This window comes from Prunus mume, linkage group LG5 (genome assembly GCF_029339155.1).
Source record: "Prunus mume cultivar Tortuosa linkage group LG5, ASM2933915v1, whole genome shotgun sequence".
Classification (NCBI taxonomy): Eukaryota; Viridiplantae; Streptophyta; class Magnoliopsida; order Rosales; family Rosaceae; genus Prunus; species Prunus mume.
The window spans coordinates 20453515-20476928 of record NC_142702.1 but is presented as its reverse complement, the minus strand read 5'-3'; the positions used below and the strand labels follow the sequence as shown (position 1 = coordinate 20476928).

The window sequence follows — 23414 nt, the reverse complement described above, 5'->3', positions numbered from 1 at the left end:
ATTGTGGGTCCCACATATTTCAATTTTTGTTAATTTTAAATTGATTAAAATATTACAAACCAAAAAAACCAAAAATAAATTTAAACCTTTGCTGTACAAATTATCGAACTGGGTCACATCTAGCAGAAGCAATGTGGAAAAAAGTGAACAATTCTTTTCAAGAAAGATTTAAATATATATGACAAGTGGTACAAAAATACAATGCAAAAGATGCAATTTCTGAACCAATAGGTTTGCGTCTAATTATAATATTACACACTGCAGATTTCAGCTTAACATTTATTCTCAAATACAGAATTACAAATGGCATACAACTTTTTCTTCTTGTTTGAAAAATGGCATATAATCCGAAACCAAAAGGTTGGAACGAAATCAGGGGCTAAGAAAGAGAGCTTTGCACTGCTTGATTGTATCTTCAGGGCTGGTAACTGCAAAAAATGTAGAGCATCAGATAATCATGTTGGATATGTGCATTTAAGTGTGCTAAGCAATGATGAGACGGCTGGAAGTCACTTCGACCTGAAATGAGAGCTTACCTGTATGACCTACGGTTCGTTCAGATTCATAAATTTCATGGTCATTTCCTCCCTGCAGAATATGAAACTCACAAGTCTTAAGGCCCAGATAAAGGAAGTGTAGAACAGAGGACTTGAAAAAAGAACTTACGAAATAACAGAAGGAAGCTGTCAAAATGGTAACATGTGTAACTAAGAAGAGGGTAGAGCCCTGAAATTATGGACTAACCTTGTAAGTTTTGTCACCAAAGAAATGGATTTCTTGAAACTTCTCTAGGTATCTCAAGCAGTATGTCTTGTCCCAACCTTGAGGGAAAACCTGTTACAAGCATTGAAAACCATCCATGTTCAATTTCAAATGTCATCCCAACGACCTTTACTAGACCATTCCAAGAGAGGACAAGCAAAAATAAAAATGAATAAATAACCAGAAATCATCAAGCATGAATGAATATAAACTATTGCTTACATCAAAGCTTATCTGTCCTCCTATGGAAAATGTCAAGTTAAAGTGAGCAAACTTCTCGCGAAGGATGGATACCATTTTTGGGCGTATGTTTTGAACCTGCAGACCAAATATCATCTTTCAAGTTATATACAAACGCAAAAGACAATTCATATCCTTTATAATGAAAATAAACTCACAATTTTAGTTTTTTAGTTAAGTATCTAACCTTGTCAAATCTTTCAAATTCATCCCTTTCTTCTTGGCTACAGTTTCGCCCAATTGGTGATACATTAAGCATCCCACTTCGGAACTCTATAAATGTACCCCTACAGTTACAATTAACAATGAAATTATAAGTTTACTATAGATAGGTTAAGAATTAACAAGGCTTTCACTCACTAACCTTTTTATAGGTATGTCCAAGTCTGCGATATAATGAAGTGTAAAATTGATAAATTCCTGCAGAATTGTATGCAAATCATTGCAAATAAATCTCAAGAACAATTTGATTAAGTTTCCAGGTTCTTTGTGCATGCTGTGTTTGACACCTTAGGTATCTTTCTAATAAGGAACTTGAGAGTCATAGCATACAACAGAGCATGGGTTTTACCTTCAGCTTCTCTTCTCCAAGAAATGTCTTCAAGCTCTAAAGAATCCAAAACGCAAAATCCATCAATTTGGAGTAATTACCAAATTAAGAAAGATGTAGGAGAAAAGGAAAAAAAATGCAACACTGTCATGGATGTTAACTTCACAAAATCAACTTCAGAAAACATCACTTTAATAAGGACACTGTATGAATGTGATAACTTGTTTCTATTATCACATTAAGTTGTATAATACCTGGGTGCCAATCAGTGTCCTGTCTTTGTGAGCCACAAGTCCATTCTCAGAAAATACATAATCATAGTCATCAATAACTGCAAAGACAAAGACACAATTAATAGACATAGTTCAACAGATTTTGAAAATTAGTAAATTAGACAGCTAAGCATGTGTCCACAATATCCCTCAAGAACTAACACTAAAGGATTTCTTAGAGTTGAAGGGAAAAGGAACAAAGCACCAAACTTTAGCATATACTTTACTAAGACAATTTAAAGGCCAACAATAGATGCAACCAAACAATTTGAATAGCATCTTATACACAAAAGTAAATAAGCTGAGCTTAAATCTTTTTTCTTTTGGCAGAAAGCTAAAACCTTCAAACTCCTTGGTTGTCAAGATCCAATATAAACAAATTGATTTTGAGAGGTGTATATGTATATATTGCACGCATAATGAGTAAATATCTAGACTTAAATGTCTTTTGGAGTTATATTTTCTACAAGAAAAAAGTACACACCTGTCCTCCCAAGCTGCTCTGTTATCTTAGAAAGGTCAGATCCTCCAACTATTCCCACTGTAACAGCCTGCACTTCAACAAGGCTTTTGATCATGCACAAAAAACTAACACATACCCCCACCCACCACCAAAAAGAAAAAAACAGATCCTACACTTTGATGGTAATGGGTGATGTACCTTCCTAAGTTCTCGAATAAACCCCAACATTTCTGGAGTAGCCGCCTAGTATTCAAGTGAACGGTACTGAATCAGTGATGTTTTCAACAACAGATATACATGCATAAACTGATTCGGAAAAATGAAGAAAATTTTCTTTCAAATTGATAAGCCCATGTAATAAATTGGTTGATAAGATGCTAATTTAAAAAGAATAAGCAAGTTAAGAGGACAATAACAATCAGAGATCTACACCTTTCTAGGAGCTGTGAGAGTCCCATCAACATCAAACAAGGCAATCACACCAGGCTTCCTGACAGCCATTTACACTTGAGATCTAATTTTCCTGTCACCAAATCCACAATACCACGGTTCTCAATTAACAATTTGATCTTTTAATTTCAACAGCTGCTTATGGAAGGTTGTCAAAATGGACAATTGTTGGGGACTGGAATTCCAAATTGCAAAAGAATATAAAAAGTATCAGGTAAGAAGCAGCGCCCAGTAAATCAAGCAAGCTTGTAGGAAAGAGCAAAACAGATTCTCCCCAGACGCTAAAAAGCAATAAGATCCAGAACCCAGTACTTTTCTACTTAAAAGTACATTGCTTTGACAATGCATTTGACTGAATGAGGCCTAGATTGCAAACTAAAAGTACTCAAAAAACCAACAAGTATTAATAACTGAAAAACAAAAGAAACCCAAATTTAAATGCACCCAAATGAGGGGAAAAAGAAGAAGAAAACTTTAAGATTCAGGCTCTGAATGAGGTTTAAAGATTATGAGCATTCTCTAATGGGAAGCTGTAAACAAATTAGTGAATGAATAGTTGATAACACGAATAAGAAAAAGGATCGTACCTTGTAATTGGGTTATCGCGAGAGAGAAGAAAGTGCAGGTTGAATGAGAGCTCCGAAATGGAAGTTTGAGCAGTACAGAAAATGAACAGATCTTCTTCAGTGGCGCAACTTGGGCAGTTGTTGGGATATATAAAGACATTTATAATATTATTTATTATTATTTTCCAATATGACAGTTGAGAAATGGGGGTTTTTTATTTTATTTTATTTCATTTCTGATATGAGAATGAAGATATGTGGAAAAACTGCACAGTGACTGAGAAATTTTTTATCTGGTATTTCAGAGAGGAATATTTAAAAATATGGAATTGGCTTGAAATAATTGAATCATACTATTTTTCCTATTCCTACATCAAAATATGGAGTTCAAATTCCCATTGTTTGACCAGAGTTGGTAACAAAAAATTAAAATTTAAAAAAGAAAAGAAAAATGGAAGGTTCTTAATCATTTTCCTTGGCTAAAATTCATTGCTTCTGACTGAGCCTGTTCCAATCCATTCTATCTTCCAAAATTGAGTGGTTGTCCTCTGAAGTGAACCCACTTGGCACTAATGAAAGTGAAGATTGTTTTTTTAAAATTTTATTGGTCAATAAAAGTGACGATTGTTTAACATTCATTTTCAGTACCTTTTCTTTTCATTTTGGTAGGAAACTTCTTTCTTTGGTTTTATTATAACTAACCTCTTCACACCCGCTTCCGCAACTGCAAGAGACTTTTAAAAAAAATTTATTTTATTTTAGAATTAAAAAGATAATAGGTAGTTGTGTTCCATAAAAATACAAACCATTATCTTTTTTTTTTAATATGAAAAAGTATGAATTTATTATATTATCTTTATTTAATTAATAATTTCAATTCTTAATGTTTGCATTAACCAAAAGTATTTTATGGTATTTTGAATATTTCACAATTCTCTGCCTTTTGCTTTATATATATAGAAGGTTATGAACTTCTTCATGGTAATGCTGTACATTTTGTTTGTGCATTTGGGAGGTAACTTCTCACCAACGTGAGGCCTGTCCTTGACTGCTTTTGGTTCATTGTGGGCTTGCCTTTTAGCTATTCCACCAGAATGCTTTTCTTTCAAAACTCGGGCAGTGACACATAAACCGTGTTAACAACTAGTGGAAACTTGATTTTCTTTTGAGTATGCCAAAAAAAGAAACAAAAAATTTATAGTCATTCAACTTCATATGTCACATTGTACATAAACTATTGATGCTCATTCTTCATGAAACATATGAAGGGCCTCTGTTATCATCTATGAAAATTCAAAAAGGTGTCACTTCTTTTCGGCTAAAGTAATGGCCAGTAGGACCACCATTGGGGAGCAGCGCCAACCTGACGAGGCTTTCAGCACCTTCATTGATGGTTAAGATGCCGGTATTGAAGCTCAAATCTGTTTTGACAAATCCAGGGCTGACAGCATTGATGCAGAAACTTGGATACTTGTTGGCCAGAATCCTAGTGTATGCATTCACGGCTGCTTTTGAGACTGAATAGGGTGGAAAGATAGGAGGCCAGCTTTTGGAGTCTAGAGAACCTTGTTTAAAGTCTTCCAAAAACCCACTAACCACAGCATCTATTCTCTCTTCTGTAAGGCTCTCAGCATCACTTAGTACCTCCTTAGCCCATGCATTTGGAAAATTCTGAAGCAAAATGAAATCAGGAGGGTTTTAAATTGATTTGAAAACAGAAACATTGCATCTACATGTAAATAAAAAGATGGATTTCTAATAATTAAACCTTTCACTACCACTGTTCAGATAAAATTTTGAAACCTTGGCATCACTAAAAAAGTGGTTTATTCTGGAATTTAATTAATCTTCTAATGTATAATCCCAGAGTTCCAATAGAGTTCATTCAGAAAAGAAAATCCTGCATAAGGGTTAGTACATTTCAATCAGGCCCGTTTATATAAGAAGAAACGAAAAATAGATTAAAGACAGAATTCTCCACACCATTTGTAAGGCAACTAAATTGACTGAAATATTTAGTTCAACTTATCAACCATATGAACAACCAGTGGAAACTTGATCTTCTTAGGAGAAAGCCAAAAAAGAAACATCTTTTTGAATTTGCTCATACCGTTAGCTTAGAAACTCCTGAAGAAACATTAACGATTCTTGGTGAATTGGATAGCTGGAGGAGGGGCAAAAGTGCTGCAGTCACACTTTTTGTACCATAATAGTTTGTTTTCAAGCATTCCTCTGCTAACTCGAAGTTTGGTGTTGTCGATATTGCACTCCAATCGATTTCTTCAGCCTTCTGCATCCAGGAGAAGAAAAAGTTTAATCCTTTTGGAAGTTTTGGTCATTACTTTCCCAACTTATAAGATAACTAAAATTGTACAAGGATTGTTTTCACAGAGAATTGCATTGCCTAAGTCCCTAACCTCACCTCAAACAAGGAAATTTTTTTGCATCAAACAAAATTTGGCATAGCTTTCTTATTAGAAGCACAGAAACAAATCAACAACAAGAAGCATTTCGACCAAAAAAAAAAAACAAGAAGAACAAGCAGTGTCCAATTTGGCTTTATAGTGGAACAATATAAGGTGCAGCCAACCATACCCACAAGCAAGTCACTCTTCTCAATTAGTGTTGCATTTAATTCTAAAATCATCTTTACTTACTGATGAAGATATATATGATATATAATAGAAAAGCCTTACCTTACTACCACTTGCAGCTGATTTAAAAGCTTCAGGCGTTACTGTGCTTCCATTAATTGCTGCATTGTTTACCTACACAGTACAGAAAGATCCAAATGTTGCATCTTTGTTATGTTTTTTTTGCTCTCTATTGCTTCAAGCAGTAAAAAAAATCAACTTAAAATTTCAAGATATACCAAGATATCAAGTTTCCCAAATTGGGTTTTGACAAAATCTGCAAAGGAAGCAATGCTAATGGAGTCTGCTACATCAAGCTGATGAAACACCACGAGGTCGGAGAGGCCAAACTCTTTTAACTTTTCAACGGCTTCAAGACCCCTCTTCTCATCTCTAGCAGCTAACACCACAGTGACCCCATTTGAAGCCAACTGCTTAACTGTGCCAAATCCAACCCCTTTATTAGCCCCTGTGACAACTGCATACCTGAGGAAAAAAAGAAACACAATGAAAGATCAGAAATGGGTGTTATTTATGTGGGCAAGAAGATTTGATTGGAAAGTCCAAACACCAAAGCATAAGAGGAACTTGGTATTATTACCTCTTTGTTGCTTCTGCCATTGTTATGAACTTTGCTTATTTCTTTCTCAGATTGTTTCTAGCAATTCTCATGCCATCATTTATAGTTGGACTTTTCTAGTTCTCAGATTAACTTCTCGTCCTCGCTCTTTCCCAGCCCACCTACGATCATATAAATTGAGATTGAGATTGAGAGTATGCAATGAGGTCATATTTCAAACAATGTTGTGCATGCAATGAGGTCACGTCACGTCTCACCAAACTTTGACGTTTTTTCTTTTCTTCTTTTATAAAAAGTTTGAACCATTCGTTTTGGTTTGGTTTTCTTTCCTTTTTCTGGGCCTTTGGACCTCCTTTTTGAGCAACGGAAAAGATGAGTTTTGGCCCTTTGGCTTTTTTCTTCTATGTTTGTTTGGGCCCTCCTCATTACCCTTCATCTATTTTTTTTGGGGACAAATCCTTACCGTTCATCTCAATCAGAATTATCTAATGTTGCAAAACCAATCAGCCAATCTTCATCATTTCATCTTCGAGCATTTACATTCGAGATTAGACCAAAGATAAGTCTTTCAGAAATTTAGCTCCGACACCATATTGGTAATGTATATAAGAAATAAAGCATGGTTTTATTTGTTTAAGCAAGAAGAAAAAGGTAAGGACACATGAAAGAACTAGAGCAATTATCAATCATTTACCAGAAGACAGAAAACTAGAGCATTGCATTGTATTTGGTGCAATTTGGATCTCATCAAATTGTATGATTAATTTGCCGGAGGCAGGCTGCATAATGTGAATAATTGTATGATTAATTAAGAGATCACATTAACTTGTGCCTGACGGTTTTCTGTTTAAATTATAAATGCAATCTATTGTCTTTATTTCAACTTATGGCTTTTTTAATTAATTGTTTATCTCGTGAGTCTCCTACACAAGCCCATCAAACATTTAGATTTAGTAGAGCATAATTGAATTAAGGAGCCATTGAATTATATTCATGATATTGATTTTGGTCAGATCAATTTTGTACATGAACTATTGATGATCATTTCTTGGTTAATTATAAAAAGGGTAAGATGAGAGGGTAAGATGGTTGCACAAACTTTTTCCTTCTAATAATGAGAAACAGTGCTCCAGACTGTGTGTTCTGATATCTTGCATTAGACCTTGGGGTTGCTTTGCTGGTAACAATGGCATCAACATGCTCACAACATTTCTTTCATGAAATCGATATCATCATCAACAGTCCACGCATATACTTTCTTCTTTCTCCTGTTAAAACCAAGATATAATATTAAAGCATGAAATCTCATAACATGCATATACGCTAGGTACCACAATGTTTACGAATCAAGTCAAAGTCATGCCCATATTAGAATTCTCACAACTGACTCATCAATCGATGGGTGGTATACACCAACAACGACAGCACCTTTCATCCTCAGTAAGTTGGTTCTGGCCCTGGTAGACGGATCGATCATAACAATGTACCCGACCTGCATCATCATATGTCATACGCTAACTCAAATATTTTTTTCACTGACAGTTAATATCATAGTGCGAACTCAAATTTCTTCACCTAACCCTTATGATCTATGATCAGTAGTGGATCCAAGATTCCAAGCAAAAACTTACATACAAAGCTTGACAAGAGATTTTTTTTGGGGTCAATAACTTGACAAGAGCTTATAATAATTTCCTATACCAAATTTTGCCTTTAGCAACGGATAATATCCATTGCCAAATCACCCTTCCTACCGTGGTATTACTTACCTTTGCCTATAACATTACCTTTATATATTTACAACATCAGTTCTATAATAAACACCGATGCTAAAGTTCCTTATGTGTGCCAAAAAAGTTGACCCCTGATGCCTAAACATGCAATGGCATTGGTAGTTTTAATAGTCCTGATACTAAATATGGTTTATAACATAAGAATTTTATACTACACTAATGCATTTTTTGACTTACAATATCACAAAAACCAATAGTGGCAAATGCTACTTCTAGTTATAGACATCAGTTGTCTTATGAGTGATGTTGTTTTAAATTTTGAACTTTAGTTATTTGTGCAAAATTAGGTTGTTATGAACAATATCATGCTGTGTTGCCCATTGCACATAAAAAACATATATAATTTAAATATATCCAACACTACAATTTTTCCAACCCCACATATGAAAACAAATTTTGAAAATTACATATGACAACAAATTTCTTCATTTATCAACCTTGAAATTTGAGTACAAAAGATAAATATAGTCTAACAAATCAAATAAATATAAATTAAAGTAAGTAACCCTTTATAAAAACTATCATAATAAATTCCAACAAAATACAAGAGGGAGTCTCAAAATATTTGCAAGGGAGCATGGAAAATATTTTTTGGGAATTAGGACTGCAGTAAAGAAACCATATAGGAATATGAATAAACATTTCATATTAGATATGTATTGCTATTTTATGACATGAAAAATTGTGAAGGCGTGTTGAATTTGTATCATGTGGGCACCTGAGAAGCTTTTTGGGAGATGAAGCTCATGCCTACCTTGCCTGTAACATCCCACATCGACCAACAGAGAGGAGGTACTATGCTTTATATGTACATGCCCGTCTTAATCTAGCATAAGACCTTTTGGGAGCTCATTAGCTTCGGAGTCATGAGAACTTCGAAGTTAAGCAAGTTGTGGCTATGACAATCCCAGGATGGGTGACATACTGGGAAGTTGCTTGTGAGTTTCTAGAAGCAAAACCGTGAGGGCATAGAGGGGGAAACAAACAATATCATGCTACGGCGAAACCGATCATGAGATGTGACAATTTGGTATCAGAGCTACCTAGTGCCTAGTGCAATAAAGAAACTAGATAGGAATATGAATAAACATTTCATATTAGATATGTACTGCTATTTTATGACATGAAAAATTGTGAAGGCATGTTGAGCTTGTATCATGTGCGCACCTAAGAAGCTTTTTGGGAGCTGAAGCTCATGCCTACCTTGCCTACCTAGTGCCTAGTGCCTATGTTGCCCTTAGCGTAGGACCGCCACTGTCTAAGATCGTACAGTTCCAATGTTGGACGAATGAAATCAGTAACATACTTAATGTATTAATTTCCATGAACATTGTTGATGTCCAAAATTGGATTCAACTTAGATAGAAGAAATGTGGAGTCTTCAACATAACTAGGGGGCTGTGGACCTTGAATAAGGGGGATCTTCGGTCACAAAATCATACACTTCGAAGTTTTTCATCATTACTTTCCTAACTTATAGGAGAACGAAAATTGTACCAGGATTTCATCTGCAGAAACCACAAATTGTAGCATTGACATTGATTTATAAATTATAATGGACAAAGAATAAATCTACCAAATACGAATTACTTTTATTGCAGAATCATCATAAAGAATCTCTAGGGAAGGTGATCACTCACATACCTCTAACATAAGTCTCTCAGCATCATTTGTTACATTATCGTAGATGAACTCCCGATGACCCTTATTCATGAAACATATGAAAAACCTCTGGGATCATCATAATTATTCAAAACGGGGTTGCTTCTTTGCATAAAAAGAAGTGGCCAGTAGGACCGCCATTGGGGAGTAGCGCCAACCTGACAAGGCTTTCAGCACCTTCTTCGATGGTTAAGGTGCCAGTATTGAAGGTTATATCTGTCTTGACAAATCCAGGGCACACACAATTGATGTAGAAGTTGGGGTACTTCTTGGCCAGAATTCTAGTGTATGCATTCACAGCTGCTTTTGAGACTGTATAGGGTGGAAAGATAGTTGGCCAGCTTTTGTTTTCTACCAAACCTTGTTTAAGGTCTTCTAAAAGCTCAGCCAACACTGCATCTATTCTCTCTTCTGTAAGGCTTTCGGCGTCACTTAGCACCTCTTTAGCCCATCCATTTGGAAAAATCTAAAGCAACATGAAAAACATGAGAGTTTTGATTTGATAGAATACAGAAACATTAAACATTAAACCAGTAGACTTCATTAAACCAGTAGAAAACACTGATTAAGAGTTAATGCATTTCAAGTGGGCCCATTTATGAAAGAACTAAAGAAGAAGAACAGATTAGTGACAGAATCCTACAAATATCTTTTATAAAGGCAAATAAGTTGACTGAAATATTACGTTTCGTCAACCATATTGACAACTAAATAAGTGGAACATGATCTTGTTAGGGGAATGTAAAAAGAGAAACATAAATTTGAAGTTTCTCATACCACAAGCTTAGAAACACCGGAAGAAACATTAACGATTCTTGGTGAATCAGAGAGCTGGAGGAGGGGCAAAAGTGCTTCAGTCACTCTTTTGGTACCATAGTAGTTTGTTTTCAGGCCTTCTTCTGCTAACTTGTAGTTCGGTGTCGTTGGTATTGCATTCCAACGGATTTCTTCAGGCTTCTGCATGCGGTAGAAGAAAGTTAATCCTCATGGAAGTTTTGCATCATTACTTTCCTAACTTATAAGAGAATGAAATTTGTACAAGGATTGTGTTCCCAGAAAATTTCATTGCCTAAGCCCCTAAACTCACCTCAAACAAGGAAATTGTTTTGCATCTAATAGAATTTGGCATAGTTTTCATTGATTCATAATTGGATAGCTAAGAACAAGTATAGTTTTCTTATTAGAAGCACAGTTGCAAAACATGAAAAACAAGAAGCAGTATCCAATTTGACTTATGAAGAAGATATATATGATATATAACACAGAATCTTACCTTACCACTTACAGCTGATCTAAAATCTTCAGGCTTTATTTGGTTTCCAATCATTCCTGCATTGTTTACCTACACAACACAGTACAGCAGTTGCAAATATTTCATATTTTTATGTTTATTTCAACGTAAAATATAAATCAAAGCAAGTAAAATCAGTAGATAATTAGAGATCATGTATAATAAAAAATTGTAATAAATATTATGCTTGATTGCAATAAACAGTAAAAAAAAAAATCAACTTGAATTTCAAGATATACCAAGATATCAAGTTTCCCAAATTGGGTTTTGACAAAATCTGCCAAGGAAGTAATGCTAGAAGGATCTGTAACATCAAGCTGATGAAAAACCACAAGGTCAGAGAGGCCAAACTCTTTCAATTTATCAACAGCTTCAAGACCCCTCTTCTCATCTCTAGCAGTTAACACCACAGTGACCCCATTTGAAGCCAACTGCTTAACTGTGCCAAATCCAATCCCTTTATTAGCCCCTGTGACAACTGCATACCTGAAAAAAACCAAAAAACAGGAACCCAATTTTGAAAGATAATAAGAAATGTCCAAGACAATATGTATACTGCTTATTTGAACCAGGCACTACCTCTTTGTTGCTTCTGCCATAGTTAATGCTTCAGCTATATTTGTGGCTTATTTATAGGCCTCATACAGTCGACCATCATTTATACACTCAAAGTCATATAGATATTTCAAGTAACATTGTGTATGCAATGAGGTCATATGTTATGCTTTTGACATTTCAACTTTCAACCAACCATTCTTTTTGGTTCAGTTTTCAACCACACGCTACAATACTGGGGCCTTTAATCGATGCTTCTTCTAGGCTAGGCATTAATTTTATAAGAACTACAGAACTCCAATCTTTCCGTATATCAACTAGAAATAAAAGTGAAAACTCAAGCAAAATGCGTTCTCTATTTCATGAATTTAAGAAATTTCAGCAATGCCAAAATTTATTTTATACTTCGCAGAATCTTCATATGAAATCTCTAGGGAAGTTGATCACTCACGTGCCCCTCCCCATCTATAACTCCCCCAATTTTTCATGTCACATTTGTACATAAACTCTGGAGGATCATTATTCCTATGTTACATTGTACATATACTATAAATATTCAAAAAGGAGTCACTTCTTGACGGAGAAAATAGAGGCCGGTAGGACCGCCATTAGGGAGAAGCGCCAACCAGACGAGACTTTCAGCACCTTCGTCGATGGTTAAGACGCCAGTATTGTAACTTATATCAGTTTTGACAAATCCAGGGCTCACACAGTTGATGTAGAAATTTGGATACTTGTTGGCCAAGATCCTAGTGTACGCGTTCAAGGCTGCTTTTGAGACTGAATAGGGCGGAAAGAGAGGAGGCCAGCTTTTGGTTTCTGCTAAACCTTGCTTAATGTCTTCCAAAAACACACCAAGCACATCATCTATTCTCACTTCTGTAAGGCTTTCAGCCTCACTTAGCACCTCTTTAGCCCATCCATTTGGAAAATTCTGAAGCAACATGAAAAAAAGAAGAGTTTTAATTTGGTTAGGAAACAGAAAACGTTGCATCTAAATATAATTGATAGATTGCTTACAATTTAACCTTTCACTACTAATGTTTAGCATCACAATAAGAATGGTTATTACTATCTCGAATTTTGAACAACCTTCCAAAGGGTTAATTGAACTTCCAAAAAAAAAAAAAAAATTAGAATCCAGTCGATTAGTGAAAGAATTAACTAAAGAAGAACAGATTAAGGACAAAGAATTCTCTAACATCTTTTGTACAGAAACTTCATCAACGATATTAACAACTAGTTGAAACTTGAGAATACCAAGAAAGAAACACATTTTTGAAGTTGATCATACCATCAGCTTAGCGAAACGAGAAGAAACATTAACGATTCTTGGTGAATCAGATAGCTGGAGGATAGGCAAAAGTGCTTCAGTCACTCTTTTGGTCCCATAGTAGTTTGTTTCCAGGCATTCTTCTGCTAACTCGTAGTTTAGTGTTGTTGATACTTCACTCCAATCGATTTCTTCAGCCTTCTGCATTCATGAAAAGACATGTAAAACCCTGTTGCAAGTTTTGCATCATTACTCTCCTACACTAAAAGATACAAAAAAATTGCAGAACGGTTGTGTTCCCAGAAAGCCTAAGCCTCTAAGCTCACCTCAAACAAGGAAATTGTTTTGAATGCAGCATATTCATAATAAGGTAAGGTCCAACCAACCATATATGACCCAGAAGCAATGTCGCATCCAATTCCAAAAACCCCAATTACTTTTAAGATCACATATTATATGCAGAACCTTACCTTACCACTTACAGCTGATCTAAAAGCTTCAGGGTTCAGTTGGCTTCCAATAATTCCTGCATTGTTTACCTACACAGTACAGAAGTTAAAACATATTGGATCTTTTTTTATGTATATTTCAACTAAAAATATAAATTAAAGCAAAGCATGAATTTCAGTAGGCAATCAGAGATCATCACAATTGCAACATTTTGCTATCTCTATTTCTTTAAGCTGCAAAACTGAACTTAAAATTCCAAAACTTACCAAGATATCAAGTTTCCCATGATGGGTTTTGACAAAATCTGCCAAGGAAGCAATGCTAACAGGGTCTGTTACATCAAGCTGATGAAAGACCACGAGGTCAGAGAGGCCAAGCTCTTTTAATTGTTCAACAGCTTCAAGACCCCTCTTCTCATCTCTAGCAGTTAACACCACTGTGACTCCATTTGAAGCCAGTTGCCTAACCGTGCCAAATCCAATCCCTTTATTTGCGCCTGTAACAACTGCGTACCTGAGAAAAACGATATCCCCAAGAACCAAGAAAGACAATAAGAAATGGAAAAGTACAAAGCATATAGAAGAACCGGACAAGACAACACTACCTCTTTGTAGCTTCTGCCATTGCTAATTAGCTTTCAGCTCACTCTTGGCTTCTTTCTAGTTTTCGCACCATTATTTATAGTTGCATTTATAGTTGCACCATTAGGCTTTTACCATCGTCTTATTCATTCATATCGTGTATGCAATGAGGTCATATCTCAAAAATAAAAATATTGTGCATGCAATGATGTCATATCTCACTATACCTCACCAAACCCAGTTATTAATTTATTATTACTTTCATGACCAAAAAAAACAGTTACTTTTACGTTTGTATTTTTTTGCTATACCACTTTTTTGTCAATAACGGCAAAATTGTACTTTCCTAAATCCAAACTAACAAAGGCCATAATGGGCTTACTCATTGACTAAAAACTAACAAAAATATAGAATCACTTGAGCAAGAACCAAAGTGTATAGGCTCTTTAGAAGATCTTAATTAGCGCGGTTTTCACATGTAAGCCCATAAATAAGGCCCCAGATATAAAAGAATTCTACAATACCCAACCAAATCTTAGGAAAAACCCCATTTGCCTTTTGGAATCAAAATAAGGAACTAAATTCCTATTACGGACACTCCTATGTTTACTTCACATGGAGGATTGAAAATGCGAGTGACACCCACACAAAAGCAGTAATTCAACTCTTGATTTTTAAGGAATTAGACTCTTGGGTGGGAAGTGATATTCTAATTCGTGGAGAACTAAGAATTCAACTTTTTTATCCATTACATTCTCACATAATTTTTAAAAGGGACATTTTGGTTCAATTCTAATTCATGTGAATTTAACTTGTAAGGAATTAGTACCACTCTCTCCCCAATTCCATATGGTTTAATAAACAAACTTCAATAGGAATTCGGAATCTAACTCTTCTCAATCCAACTCCTCCTCAATTCAATTCCTCATAATCCGATTATGGATTAGTAAGCATGCTATACACCGTACAACCCTTGAAAACCCTAAAAATTACAACAATGCTATTAGTGTTTTTTTTCCTCTTTCCTAAAAATCATAATCCAAGGACAAATATGATATTACTCATATAATTCAAATTAAAAATATTACAGTTCAGTTGGTCCTCAATTTAGGGTGTATATATAAATTCAATGCAAGAAATGAATTTTATTATACATTTCTCTAAATTTTTCAGAATGCCCACTAATCGAGGCCCAGGAGCCTGAGTGTTTAGTTTCGCTTCTCTCTCTAGGCTTGGTTCCCCCATTGCAGCCAAAAAAAAAAAAGGAGTGGCACTGTGGCACCTAATTCTTTTTCTAATAAGAAATTATATTTTTCTTCCTGGGTTACCTGGAACAAGGAATGAAAATTTCAGATCAGTGATAAAGAACACACAAAAATTTTAAAATATTCAAAATAATATGGCATTAATAATAGCATTCCGATATTTTAGCCACTAAACAATTAATGAATGAACTGAATAAACTCAACAATAAGATCACGTGCTTGCTCCCCAGGAAATCAGAAGGCTCGGCACAACTTGTTCTTGTTCAAAACCCGACCTCGTTGCGGCTTTAGCTTTGGTGAAGGCATAGGCAAGTTCTTGACGTCGATAACTTGAATTTTCTTTCGCTTGTTTTGGAACTCTCGATAGCCTTGGTGAAGCTTTCGAACACTAGTCTCCAACTTCTCTTCATCATCCCAATCTTGCCGATGATGAAGATCATGATCAGTAGATTTTGTGGGCCCCTTAGGGTTTTGTTGGCTCTCCAAAAAATCAGAGAAGGCTCCGCACTTCGTCGAACCGGTCAATGGCTTGTTCTTGCTCAAAACCTGGCCTCGCTGCGGCTTAGACGGCAAAGGCAAGTTGTTGATGTCAAGAAGTTGAATTTTCTTTTTCTTGTTTCGGAACTCTTGATAGCTTTGGTGAAGCTTTTGCTTGCTATTCTCCAACTTCTCTTCATCATCCCAGTCTTGCCGTTGATGGTGAGCATCAGACTTTGTTGGCCTCGTAGGGTTTTGTTGACAAGAAGATGGTGGTGGAGCGCTTAGCATCAAGCGGAGGGTCTCCAAACTCTTCCCTTTGCCTTGGGATGGTGGTTTCTTGGGCTTCTCTTGAATTGCCATGTCGTGGTCATCAAGTTTGACGTCGTCGAACAAGTTGGAGGGATCGAAAGTCGCGGTTTCACTTTCAAGGATGAAGACAGCTTCGAGGTCGTCGAGGGGAGGGCAAGCGAGTCCAGCGAAGTCGTCATCGTCTACACCAACGCCAACAGGAGGGGAGGGCTCTCGCTCGCATCGCTGTTCCTTCAAAGCCTTCATCTTGTCTGAAAGAGAAAGTAGCTAGTGAAGTGAAGGGTCTCGATCGTTTGAAAGAGAAAATATTATAGCGAATTTTGGAAACCCTAAATCACAGTAGCTAGCGTTTACAAAAGCCTCACGCTACATATGTATTTATAGTTTCCTGTTTCCAAATCTCAATGGGAAAACCAATATTTAAATTCAAATTAATTATAATGTACTTTTACAATTTGCCAACTCACGTTTGGATCTACTTATCTTGCTGTGAAAATATTAAATTATTCGAAACAATATGGCAAGAATTAAATACCCAAGTTTTCTGTTGGAGTTGGACTGAAATTAGCTTGGCTTCCAAGTTTTTTGTTTTCTTGATTTATTTTCCTGATAGGACAAGAATTAAATACCCTAATCGGACAAGGACTATATGAGAGATTGTATAAGGATAGCAAACCCATCTCACTTTTCCTTACTTTGTTTTTGTTGATCACTTTCACTTCACAGTTTACTTCATTCAATTTCTCATCAACTAGAACAAAGATTTCCCTTTTCGGTTCTCTACCAATTTGTTTTGTTGATCATGGCTTCTTCTTCACTGGGTTCTTTCAATCTCTCAAATAGGAGCAAAAGAGAAGGAGACGAAGCAGAAGACAAAGGGAAGATGGGGTATTTGACAATGGAAGATTTTAAAGGCATGAATTTTGATTCTTTGTGTCCTTATGATCAACTGACATTGGTTGCCACTGTTCTTGTTGAAAAAACTGAGCAAGAGAAGAGACAATTGAAGAATGAGGAGCACCAGATACAGAGCAGACCCTCCTCATCACCACAAGTTTCTTCTTCTTCTCCAAATGCATCACCCCATTTTCATCCCTTGGTCCCTGGCTTGGTTCAAGGCAAATATGTCAATTGGGTGCAGCAGGGATACCCTAAGAAACCAAGGTCTGCTTCTAATTTTGGGCAAAAGTCAACAATGAAGACCAGCCCCCCTGCTACTGTTGCTGCTGCTGCTGCTCCTCATGATGATCATATTCAGGGGCACAGAAGGAGTAATAATTATGGGTTGAAAAGAAAATCCAATGATGATCATGATGATAGAGATAAAGATTGGGCTGCTCCCAAGAAGAAAAAGGAGAAGAAGGTGTACATCAAGAACAACAAGGGTCCTACTCTTGACCATCGTCCTGATTTGCCTGAAAATTTCAAGAAAATGATCATAGGCCAGATGAATGGCACAGAGTTGAGATGTCTCATACAAAAGGAATTGTTCAGAAGTGATGTAAAAGGCAATCTAAACAGGTTTTCATTGCCTCCAAACCAAGTCTTATGCAACGATTTCCTCACACCTAGTGAGATTGATGCTCTTAAAGAGAGGAAAGAAAAGAAAAATCATGATCAGGGTTCCTTAAAGAGTCCATCGCCTTCCCTCAAAGTTCCATTTATAGATCCGAGTCTTAAGCTTGAAGATAAAGAAGGGATAAACTTGACTATGTGGACGCTGTCAAACTCAGAAACAAAAACGTATGTGTTGAGAACTACTTGGGGTAAGGTTGTTAGGGAAAACAAGCTGGTTCCTGGTGATGTAATCCAAGTGTGGTCTTTCCGAGCTAACAACAATCAGCTTCACTTGGCTATTGTTGTGGTAAAAAGAGCTGGGAAAATTGGTACCAACCAGAGTGAAGGGAGTTCTAGTAAGAGTGGCAATATTGTTGATATTGGTGATGAATGTGGTGGCCAAGGAAGTAGAGGAGTGGAAAGTAGCAGTGAAGTTATGTACAAGAGCGCACATAAGATTCATTTGTCAGATAAACAGGAAGATGAAGACTTTTAAAGCTCTAATTATGATTACATATTCTTTTTGTAAAATTTTTCTGATGAGCTTTACATAGATCAGGTTTCAGTTGCAATGTAATTAACTGATTAATCAATGCAAATACTAGCAAATGCTAATTAATATGTGCATGCATATGTGTAAATTTGTAGGAAGTAATATTTGTATGGACTATCAGATTTATAAATATATATTTAATTGATCTTTAATTTTTGGATGGAATCGGTCAATTAGAGTCAGGCCCCTTGATCAAGGAATTAAAGAAATACAGATTAAGGGCAAAGTTTTGTCCAATATCTGGATATAAGCACAGAGACACAAAGAGTTTGAGAAATTGTTGTTACACCACACCAAGATAAATATAGCAATTTAAAAAGAAGAGGATCATTATTTCATGAAATTGAAAAGGGTTTGTTATGCTCAGAAGGGTGAGACTTGTTGTAAATAGAAATAGAGGCCAGAAGGGCTGCCATTTGGAACCATAGCTAACCTCACAACACTCTCAGCACCTTCATCAATGGTTAACATGCCAGTATTGAAGTTCATATCTGTTTTGACAAATCCAGGGTTTACACTATTGATGCAGATGTTTGGGTATTTGTTGGCCATCATTCTAAAGAACGCGTTCACCGCTGCTTTTGAGAGTATATAGGCAGAGAGGGAAGTAGGCCAGCCTTTGGTTTCTAGAATATCTTCTTTGAAGTCTTTGAGAAACTCATTCAAAACATCATCTATTCTCTGTTCTGTAAGTTTCTCAGCATCACTTAACATTCCTTTGGCCCATTCATTTGGTATATGCTGAAACAAACATGCATATGAAAAACATTTTGATTTGAAGACAGAAACTTCTTGTTAGCCCATAACTACAATAGGACTCAAATACAACAAAGAAACTGTTGAAATTAATACACATTTGTATGTTAAAAAAATATAGAAAAATCTAGAAGCTTGAAGAAAGTGCTATAAGCTTGAAGGAAATGTTGGCTAACACAATTAAAGACTGAAGAATGTTCCAAAAAAACCAAGAAAGCATGCAGCAAGGAATTGTGGAGAAGTTCACCAACTATATCGGTTGAACATGTGGCTGGAGTAAAGAGCTCAAGTCGGTGGAGAAAGCATATGTCGGCTACTCTCATCTATAAAAGGACTTGTAGCCTCCCCAAGCAAAGTGGAGTCATCCACCAACTCCCAATCTATGTGGAGTTCAACAAAAAAGAACTCCCAAACCATTAGGGAGCCAAGAGCTACCCAAAGCTAGCTATGTTAGGGAGCCAATAAGCTCACCAATCAAAGTGTAAAGGCCAAATAGCTAATCTAAATCAAGTGTGGTGGCCAATAAGCCAATATGCTAAGGAGGCCAATTAGCCTACACCATGCTATGTACTATTCTCCTCAAATCTAATAAAATCACTTTGTTTCCCCTACAATTCTAACAGAAACAAAGGGCTCAAGTGGTGAAAATTGAAACAACAACCTGATGAGATGCCAAAAATATGAAAACTCTTCGTACGTTTAACGATCCCATGCTGGAAGAAAGACTGACAACTCTTGGTGAATCAGATAGCTGGAGGAGAGGAAGGAGTGCTTTGGTCATTTTCTTGGCACCATAGTAGTTTGTTTTCACACATACTTCAGCTAACTCATATGTTTGAGTCATTATTTCACTCCAATTTACTCCTACACCATCCTGCATCAAAGAAAGAAAGATTGCATTGAGCTAGTCCATTTTTGAAATTAAAGATTTGTATTTGAAATTTATATATGAGAAGTTTTAATCAAATCCACATATAATTTGGACTCTTTAAGATGCTAAAGAAAAACTTACCTTATCAATACCTGCAGCTGCAGCAGCTCTCATAGATTCAGGGTCTACAATGGTTCCACTAACCTTGCATTATTTACCTACAGATTAAGTTAAAAGTTACCAGTAAGTAACATAGCGGAAAGTCAATGCGCTTTTCATAGTTATACGAATTTTTTCTAACATGAGCATGAACAGAGAGATAGAGAAGTTGATCATATATGGTTTCTTATCATACCAAGATATCTAGTTTCCCAAATTGGGTTTTGACAAAATCTGCAAGGGAAGCAATGCTAGCAGTGTCTGTTACATCAAGTTGATGAAAAACCACCAGGTCAGAGAGGCCACACTCTTTCAATTTTTCAATAGCTTCAACACCCATTTTCTCATCTAAAGCAGTTAACACCACCATGATTCCATTTGAAGCCAACTTTCTAACTGTTCCAAATCCAATCCCTTGATTTGAACCTGTAACAACTGCATACCTGAAATAAAAAGAAAAGAGAAAAGGAAAAATGGTATTAAAATTTAATGAAATATGGATAGTGGTGGCCAAGGAGTCTGATAGAAGTGAAGCTTTAAAACATCATGGAAGCAGCAGGTAGTACTTCTTTGCCACTTCTGCCATTGTTGATGGGATTCCAGATTTGCTTTCTGATTTCTGTATGAGCATATAACATGGGCTTTGTTTCTATAGTAATTTTTATTCTTATCATGTCTTTTAAAATATTCAAGTTCTGGTCTTTGATTGTCTTGTTTGTTGATAGATTCTTTTGTATATGCTCTCTTGTTTTTTGACTAACAAATCAAGGTTGATCCAACAAAAGAAACAAATTAGCAAAGAATTGTCGGTGCTTTTGTATGGCCATTTTTATAGTAGGCCCTTTTTTTAAAATAAAAATTATTTTTTAAAAAAAATTATAAGTGAAAGAACGCACCAATCAACCGATGCTTCAACTCTTGATTCATCCTACCAGGGACCCACAAGGAAATATGTAATTTCTTCATCTTTTGGATGCAACGGGGGCCCCAATGCCCAGAGAAATAAACTAAGCACTAACGCTTCTGGGCCTACAGTCCCTGGCTAGTGGTTTACTGGGCTCTCTGGAATATGAATTTTGGCTTACTGGGTCTAAATTGTCTGCAGACAACTGAAGGGTTAATGGGTTTTTTTGAACCGATCTGCAATGTATCAACTGGTTCCAACTTCCAAGTATCACATCTCTCAAACTGGGTTTTAATGAAAGTTGCCATACAAGCAATAATTTCTCCAGGGCCAGCCACTCAACTCACCACAGCAAAAGAAAAACAGAGGAACTCATATAACATACATTAATTGTATGGAATTATTCATCAATACAACATATAGAACAGCAGCTAGCTATGGCTTTCATTATTTTAGTTAATTACACTCAAAAGGGTGTGACTTCTTGAGAAAAGAAGAAGAGACCAGAAGGAATGCCACTTGGAAATACTGCTAAGCGCATAACATTTTCAGCAGCTTCGTCAACAGTGAAGATGCCAGCATTGAAGGTCATGTCTGTTTTGACAAATCCAGGGCAGATGCAATTGACACAAAAATTTGGGTACTTCTTGGCCACAATTCTAGTGTATGCATTCAAGGCTGCTTTTGAGAGTATATACGCAGAGAGGGCTGGAGGCCAGCATTTGGTTTCCAGCATATCTTCTTTGAAATCTCTTAGAAACTCATTCAAAACCTCTTCTATTCTCTCTTCTGTAAGTTTCTCAGCATCATTCAACACCCCTTTGGCCCATTCATTTGGTATAAGCTGAAGAAACATGCATCATAGGAGAATTTCACTTGGCTCATTATGCGAAATAGGAATTTTGATTTTAAGGGATCAAGTGGTAAAATCTAATGAGGATGACAAAATATGAGAACTCTTCGTACCTTTAACCTCCCCCGGCCAGAAGAAATATTGACAACTCTAGGTGAATCGGATAGCTGGAGGAGAGGAAGAAATGCTTTGGTCATTTTCTTGGTACCATAGGTAGTTTGTTTTAATGCATTCTTCAGCTAACTCATATGTCTGAGTCAACATTTCACTCCACTTGACCTCTACATCTTTCTGCATCAAGAAGAAGAAATTTTATATATTTTCTTGGTAATAATTATTGATTACCGTCCAATAATCCTCTACCAACTCCACCAAAGCAAACTATTGTGCATCTAATATCAGACATAGCCTTACTTAAGTTTCAAGTAATTTATATTTGATTGCTAATATAGCAACAATTTATCAGTACTCTAAGAACTCTGTAACATGTACTAACCAACTAGTCAAGCAGCTAAGGTCCATAATCTCACTTCATAGGCTTGGAGGAACCCTATTATGGAGTGCATATCATACGAAAGGAGTCATTAGTGTCATGTAATGGAGGCTACAATGGTATTACAAAGATTTTATTCTTATGTGAAAATTTAAAGAAAAAAAGGGCATATAATTTAACTAGACCAGTCCACTGGATAAAATCTCCCCCTCAGTTAATTCCATAAGATCAATCACATCTTAGAACAATAGTACAAACCATGTAAAGCGGAAAATTAAACCATGACTATGCTGACTAAGTGCTGCATTCCTAACCCCAACTTGCATTTTCTTACTGATCAGCTTACCTTACCAAGTCCTGCAGCTGCAGCAGCTCTGAGAGCTTCAGGGTCCATAATAGTTCCATTAACCCCTGCATTGTTTACCTATGGAAGTTCAACACTTCTCATCTTTGTTAAATCCTTGTCAACTACAATCATAAATGCATTGAAGAAAAAAATTTATCGATAATTTTCTAAATGAGCATAAAAATTGAGAAAGAGAAGCTGGTTATACATACCAAGATGTCTAGTTTCCCAAACTGGGTTGTGACAAAATCTGCCAGGGAAGCAATGCTAGAAGGGTCTGTGACATCAAGCCGATGAAAAACCACAAGGTCTGAGAGGCCACACTCTTTTAATTTTTCAACAGCTTCAATGCCCTTCTTCTCATCTCTAGCGGTTAACACTGTCATGACCCCATTTGAAGCCAGCTGCCTAACTATTCCAAATCCAACTCCCTTATTTGAACCTGTAACAACTGCATACCTGAAAAAAAAGAAAAAAAAAGAAATTCACACTATAAATTAGTGAAATAAGGGTGTTAATGTGAACAAGGGCTTGAGATAGGTATGGTACCTCTTTCCTGCTTCTGCCATTGTTGATGGGAATTCAGCTTTCTTTTTCTTTTCTTATTCTTATTCTTGCATTACTATATATAACCTGGAGTTGTCTTCTACTATCATTTTATATTGGTATAATTTGTTTTAAAATATTCAACTTTTGGTGTTGGGTTGCTTTCTTTCAAGTACAGATTACTTTTTTATAGATTCCTTA

At 36.1% G+C, this 23414-nt stretch overlaps 6 protein-coding genes and 2 pseudogenes across 14 annotated transcripts; 1 reads left to right on the top strand and 7 right to left on the bottom strand.

The window, feature by feature from the left end:
- Positions 1 to 151: 151 nt before the first annotated feature.
- PMM (phosphomannomutase) lies at positions 152 to 3463 on the bottom strand. The gene is made up of 12 exons (XM_008234560.3): positions 3325 to 3463; positions 2720 to 2810; positions 2486 to 2530; positions 2309 to 2375; positions 1807 to 1883; positions 1574 to 1609; positions 1367 to 1422; positions 1190 to 1289; positions 985 to 1080; positions 745 to 834; positions 537 to 588; positions 152 to 428 (listed from the first exon to the last, which is right to left on the bottom strand). Exons 2-12 carry the CDS (start codon positions 2786 to 2788, stop codon positions 373 to 375), a joined length of 744 nt encoding a protein of 247 aa, XP_008232782.2. The 5' UTR covers positions 2789 to 2810; positions 3325 to 3463; the 3' UTR covers positions 152 to 372.
- A 1001-nt stretch (positions 3464 to 4464) lies between these two features.
- On the bottom strand, positions 4465 to 6877 carry LOC103331880 ((+)-neomenthol dehydrogenase-like). 2 transcript variants are annotated; one of them, XM_089053208.1, is made up of 5 exons: positions 6538 to 6877; positions 6176 to 6422; positions 6000 to 6071; positions 5414 to 5590; positions 4465 to 4974 (listed from the first exon to the last, which is right to left on the bottom strand). In XM_089053208.1, the coding sequence occupies exons 1-5, from the start codon at positions 6555 to 6557 to the stop codon at positions 4597 to 4599; spliced, it is 894 nt and encodes a 297-aa protein (XP_088909334.1). In that variant the 5' UTR covers positions 6558 to 6877; the 3' UTR covers positions 4465 to 4596. The 2 variants fall into 2 exon arrangements, with proteins under 2 accessions (XP_088909334.1, XP_088909332.1); XM_089053206.1 differs by having other exon boundaries at positions 4467 to 4974; positions 5414 to 5593; positions 6538 to 6700.
- A 615-nt stretch (positions 6878 to 7492) lies between these two features.
- Positions 7493 to 11914, bottom strand: LOC103331920 ((+)-neomenthol dehydrogenase-like). 6 transcript variants are annotated; one of them, XR_016127324.1, is made up of 8 exons: positions 11842 to 11914; positions 11502 to 11748; positions 11245 to 11313; positions 10749 to 10928; positions 9954 to 10437; positions 9028 to 9817; positions 7898 to 8008; positions 7493 to 7784 (listed from the first exon to the last, which is right to left on the bottom strand). XR_016127324.1 is itself a non-coding variant. In XM_016794347.2 (5 exons), exons 1-5 carry the CDS (start codon positions 11859 to 11861, stop codon positions 10060 to 10062), a joined length of 894 nt encoding a protein of 297 aa, XP_016649833.2. In that variant the 5' UTR covers positions 11862 to 11914; the 3' UTR covers positions 9877 to 10059. The 6 variants fall into 6 exon arrangements, 1 of the variants encoding a protein (XP_016649833.2); XR_016127325.1 differs by having other exon boundaries at positions 9064 to 9817; XR_016127323.1 differs by having other exon boundaries at positions 7898 to 9817.
- A 270-nt stretch (positions 11915 to 12184) lies between these two features.
- LOC103331881 (short-chain dehydrogenase/reductase 2b-like) lies at positions 12185 to 14255 on the bottom strand. The gene is made up of 5 exons (XM_089053434.1): positions 14145 to 14255; positions 13807 to 14053; positions 13561 to 13629; positions 13112 to 13291; positions 12185 to 12751 (listed from the first exon to the last, which is right to left on the bottom strand). The coding sequence occupies exons 1-5, from the start codon at positions 14162 to 14164 to the stop codon at positions 12374 to 12376; spliced, it is 894 nt and encodes a 297-aa protein (XP_088909560.1). The 5' UTR covers positions 14165 to 14255; the 3' UTR covers positions 12185 to 12373.
- Positions 14256 to 15551: 1296 nt separating this feature from the next.
- Positions 15552 to 16504, bottom strand: LOC148917268 (uncharacterized). Its single transcript, XM_089053435.1, has one exon. The coding sequence runs from the start codon at positions 16419 to 16421 to the stop codon at positions 15621 to 15623; it is 801 nt and encodes a 266-aa protein (XP_088909561.1). The 5' UTR covers positions 16422 to 16504; the 3' UTR covers positions 15552 to 15620.
- A 424-nt stretch (positions 16505 to 16928) lies between these two features.
- LOC148917267 (uncharacterized) lies at positions 16929 to 18228 on the top strand. The gene has a single exon (XM_089052395.1). It carries the CDS (start codon positions 16978 to 16980, stop codon positions 18226 to 18228), a length of 1251 nt encoding a protein of 416 aa, XP_088908521.1. The 5' UTR covers positions 16929 to 16977.
- Positions 18229 to 18596: 368 nt separating this feature from the next.
- On the bottom strand, positions 18597 to 20842 carry LOC107881153 ((+)-neomenthol dehydrogenase-like; annotated as a pseudogene). Its single transcript, XR_016127396.1, has 5 exons — positions 20638 to 20842; positions 20268 to 20514; positions 20054 to 20130; positions 19739 to 19915; positions 18597 to 19026 (listed from the first exon to the last, which is right to left on the bottom strand). The product of XR_016127396.1 is annotated as a (+)-neomenthol dehydrogenase-like (transcript).
- A 484-nt stretch (positions 20843 to 21326) lies between these two features.
- On the bottom strand, positions 21327 to 23279 carry LOC103331919 ((+)-neomenthol dehydrogenase-like; annotated as a pseudogene). The gene is made up of 5 exons (XR_016127401.1): positions 23217 to 23279; positions 22880 to 23126; positions 22668 to 22745; positions 21942 to 22119; positions 21327 to 21819 (listed from the first exon to the last, which is right to left on the bottom strand). The product of XR_016127401.1 is annotated as a (+)-neomenthol dehydrogenase-like (transcript).
- Between the last annotated feature and the right edge of the window lie 135 nt (positions 23280 to 23414).

Bases quoted from the DNA above. Each gene is read 5' to 3' on its own strand.
- PMM (XM_008234560.3), bottom strand. From the start codon at position 2,788: ATGGCTGTCAGGAAGCCTGGTGTGATTGCCTTGTTTGATGTTGATGGG. The intron at 835-984 runs GTAAGCAATAGT...TGCTTGTAACAG, and splicing joins GAGGACAGATAAGCTTTGAT to GTTTTCCCTCAAGGTTGGGA. The intron at 429-536 runs GTAAGCTCTCAT...CATTTTTTGCAG, and splicing joins ACGAACCGTAGGTCATACAG to TTACCAGCCCTGAAGATACA.
- LOC103331880 (XM_089053206.1), bottom strand. From the start codon at position 6,557: ATGGCAGAAGCAACAAAGAG. The intron at 6,423-6,537 runs GTAATAATACCA...TTTTTTCCTCAG, and splicing joins ATGGCAGAAGCAACAAAGAG to GTATGCAGTTGTCACAGGGG. The intron at 5,594-5,999 runs GTAAGGCTTTTC...TCCTGGATGCAG, and splicing joins CAGCTGCAAGTGGTAGTAAG to AAGGCTGAAGAAATCGATTG.
- LOC103331920 (XM_016794347.2), bottom strand. From the start codon at position 11,861: ATGGCAGAAGCAACAAAGAG. The intron at 11,749-11,841 runs GTAGTGCCTGGT...GGTTTTTTTCAG, and splicing joins ATGGCAGAAGCAACAAAGAG to GTATGCAGTTGTCACAGGGG. The intron at 11,314-11,501 runs GTATATCTTGAA...TGTGTTGTGTAG, and splicing joins TTGGGAAACTTGATATCTTG to GTAAACAATGCAGGAATGAT.
- LOC103331881 (XM_089053434.1), bottom strand. From the start codon at position 14,164: ATGGCAGAAGCTACAAAGAG. The intron at 14,054-14,144 runs GTAGTGTTGTCT...CGTTTTTCTCAG, and splicing joins ATGGCAGAAGCTACAAAGAG to GTACGCAGTTGTTACAGGCG. The intron at 13,292-13,560 runs GTAAGGTTCTGC...TCATGAATGCAG, and splicing joins GATCAGCTGTAAGTGGTAAG to AAGGCTGAAGAAATCGATTG.
- LOC148917268 (XM_089053435.1), bottom strand. From the start codon at position 16,421: ATGAAGGCTTTGAAGGAACAGCGATGCGAGCGAGAGCCCTCCCCTCCT.
- LOC148917267 (XM_089052395.1), top strand. From the start codon at position 16,978: ATGGCTTCTTCTTCACTGGGTTCTTTCAATCTCTCAAATAGGAGCAAA.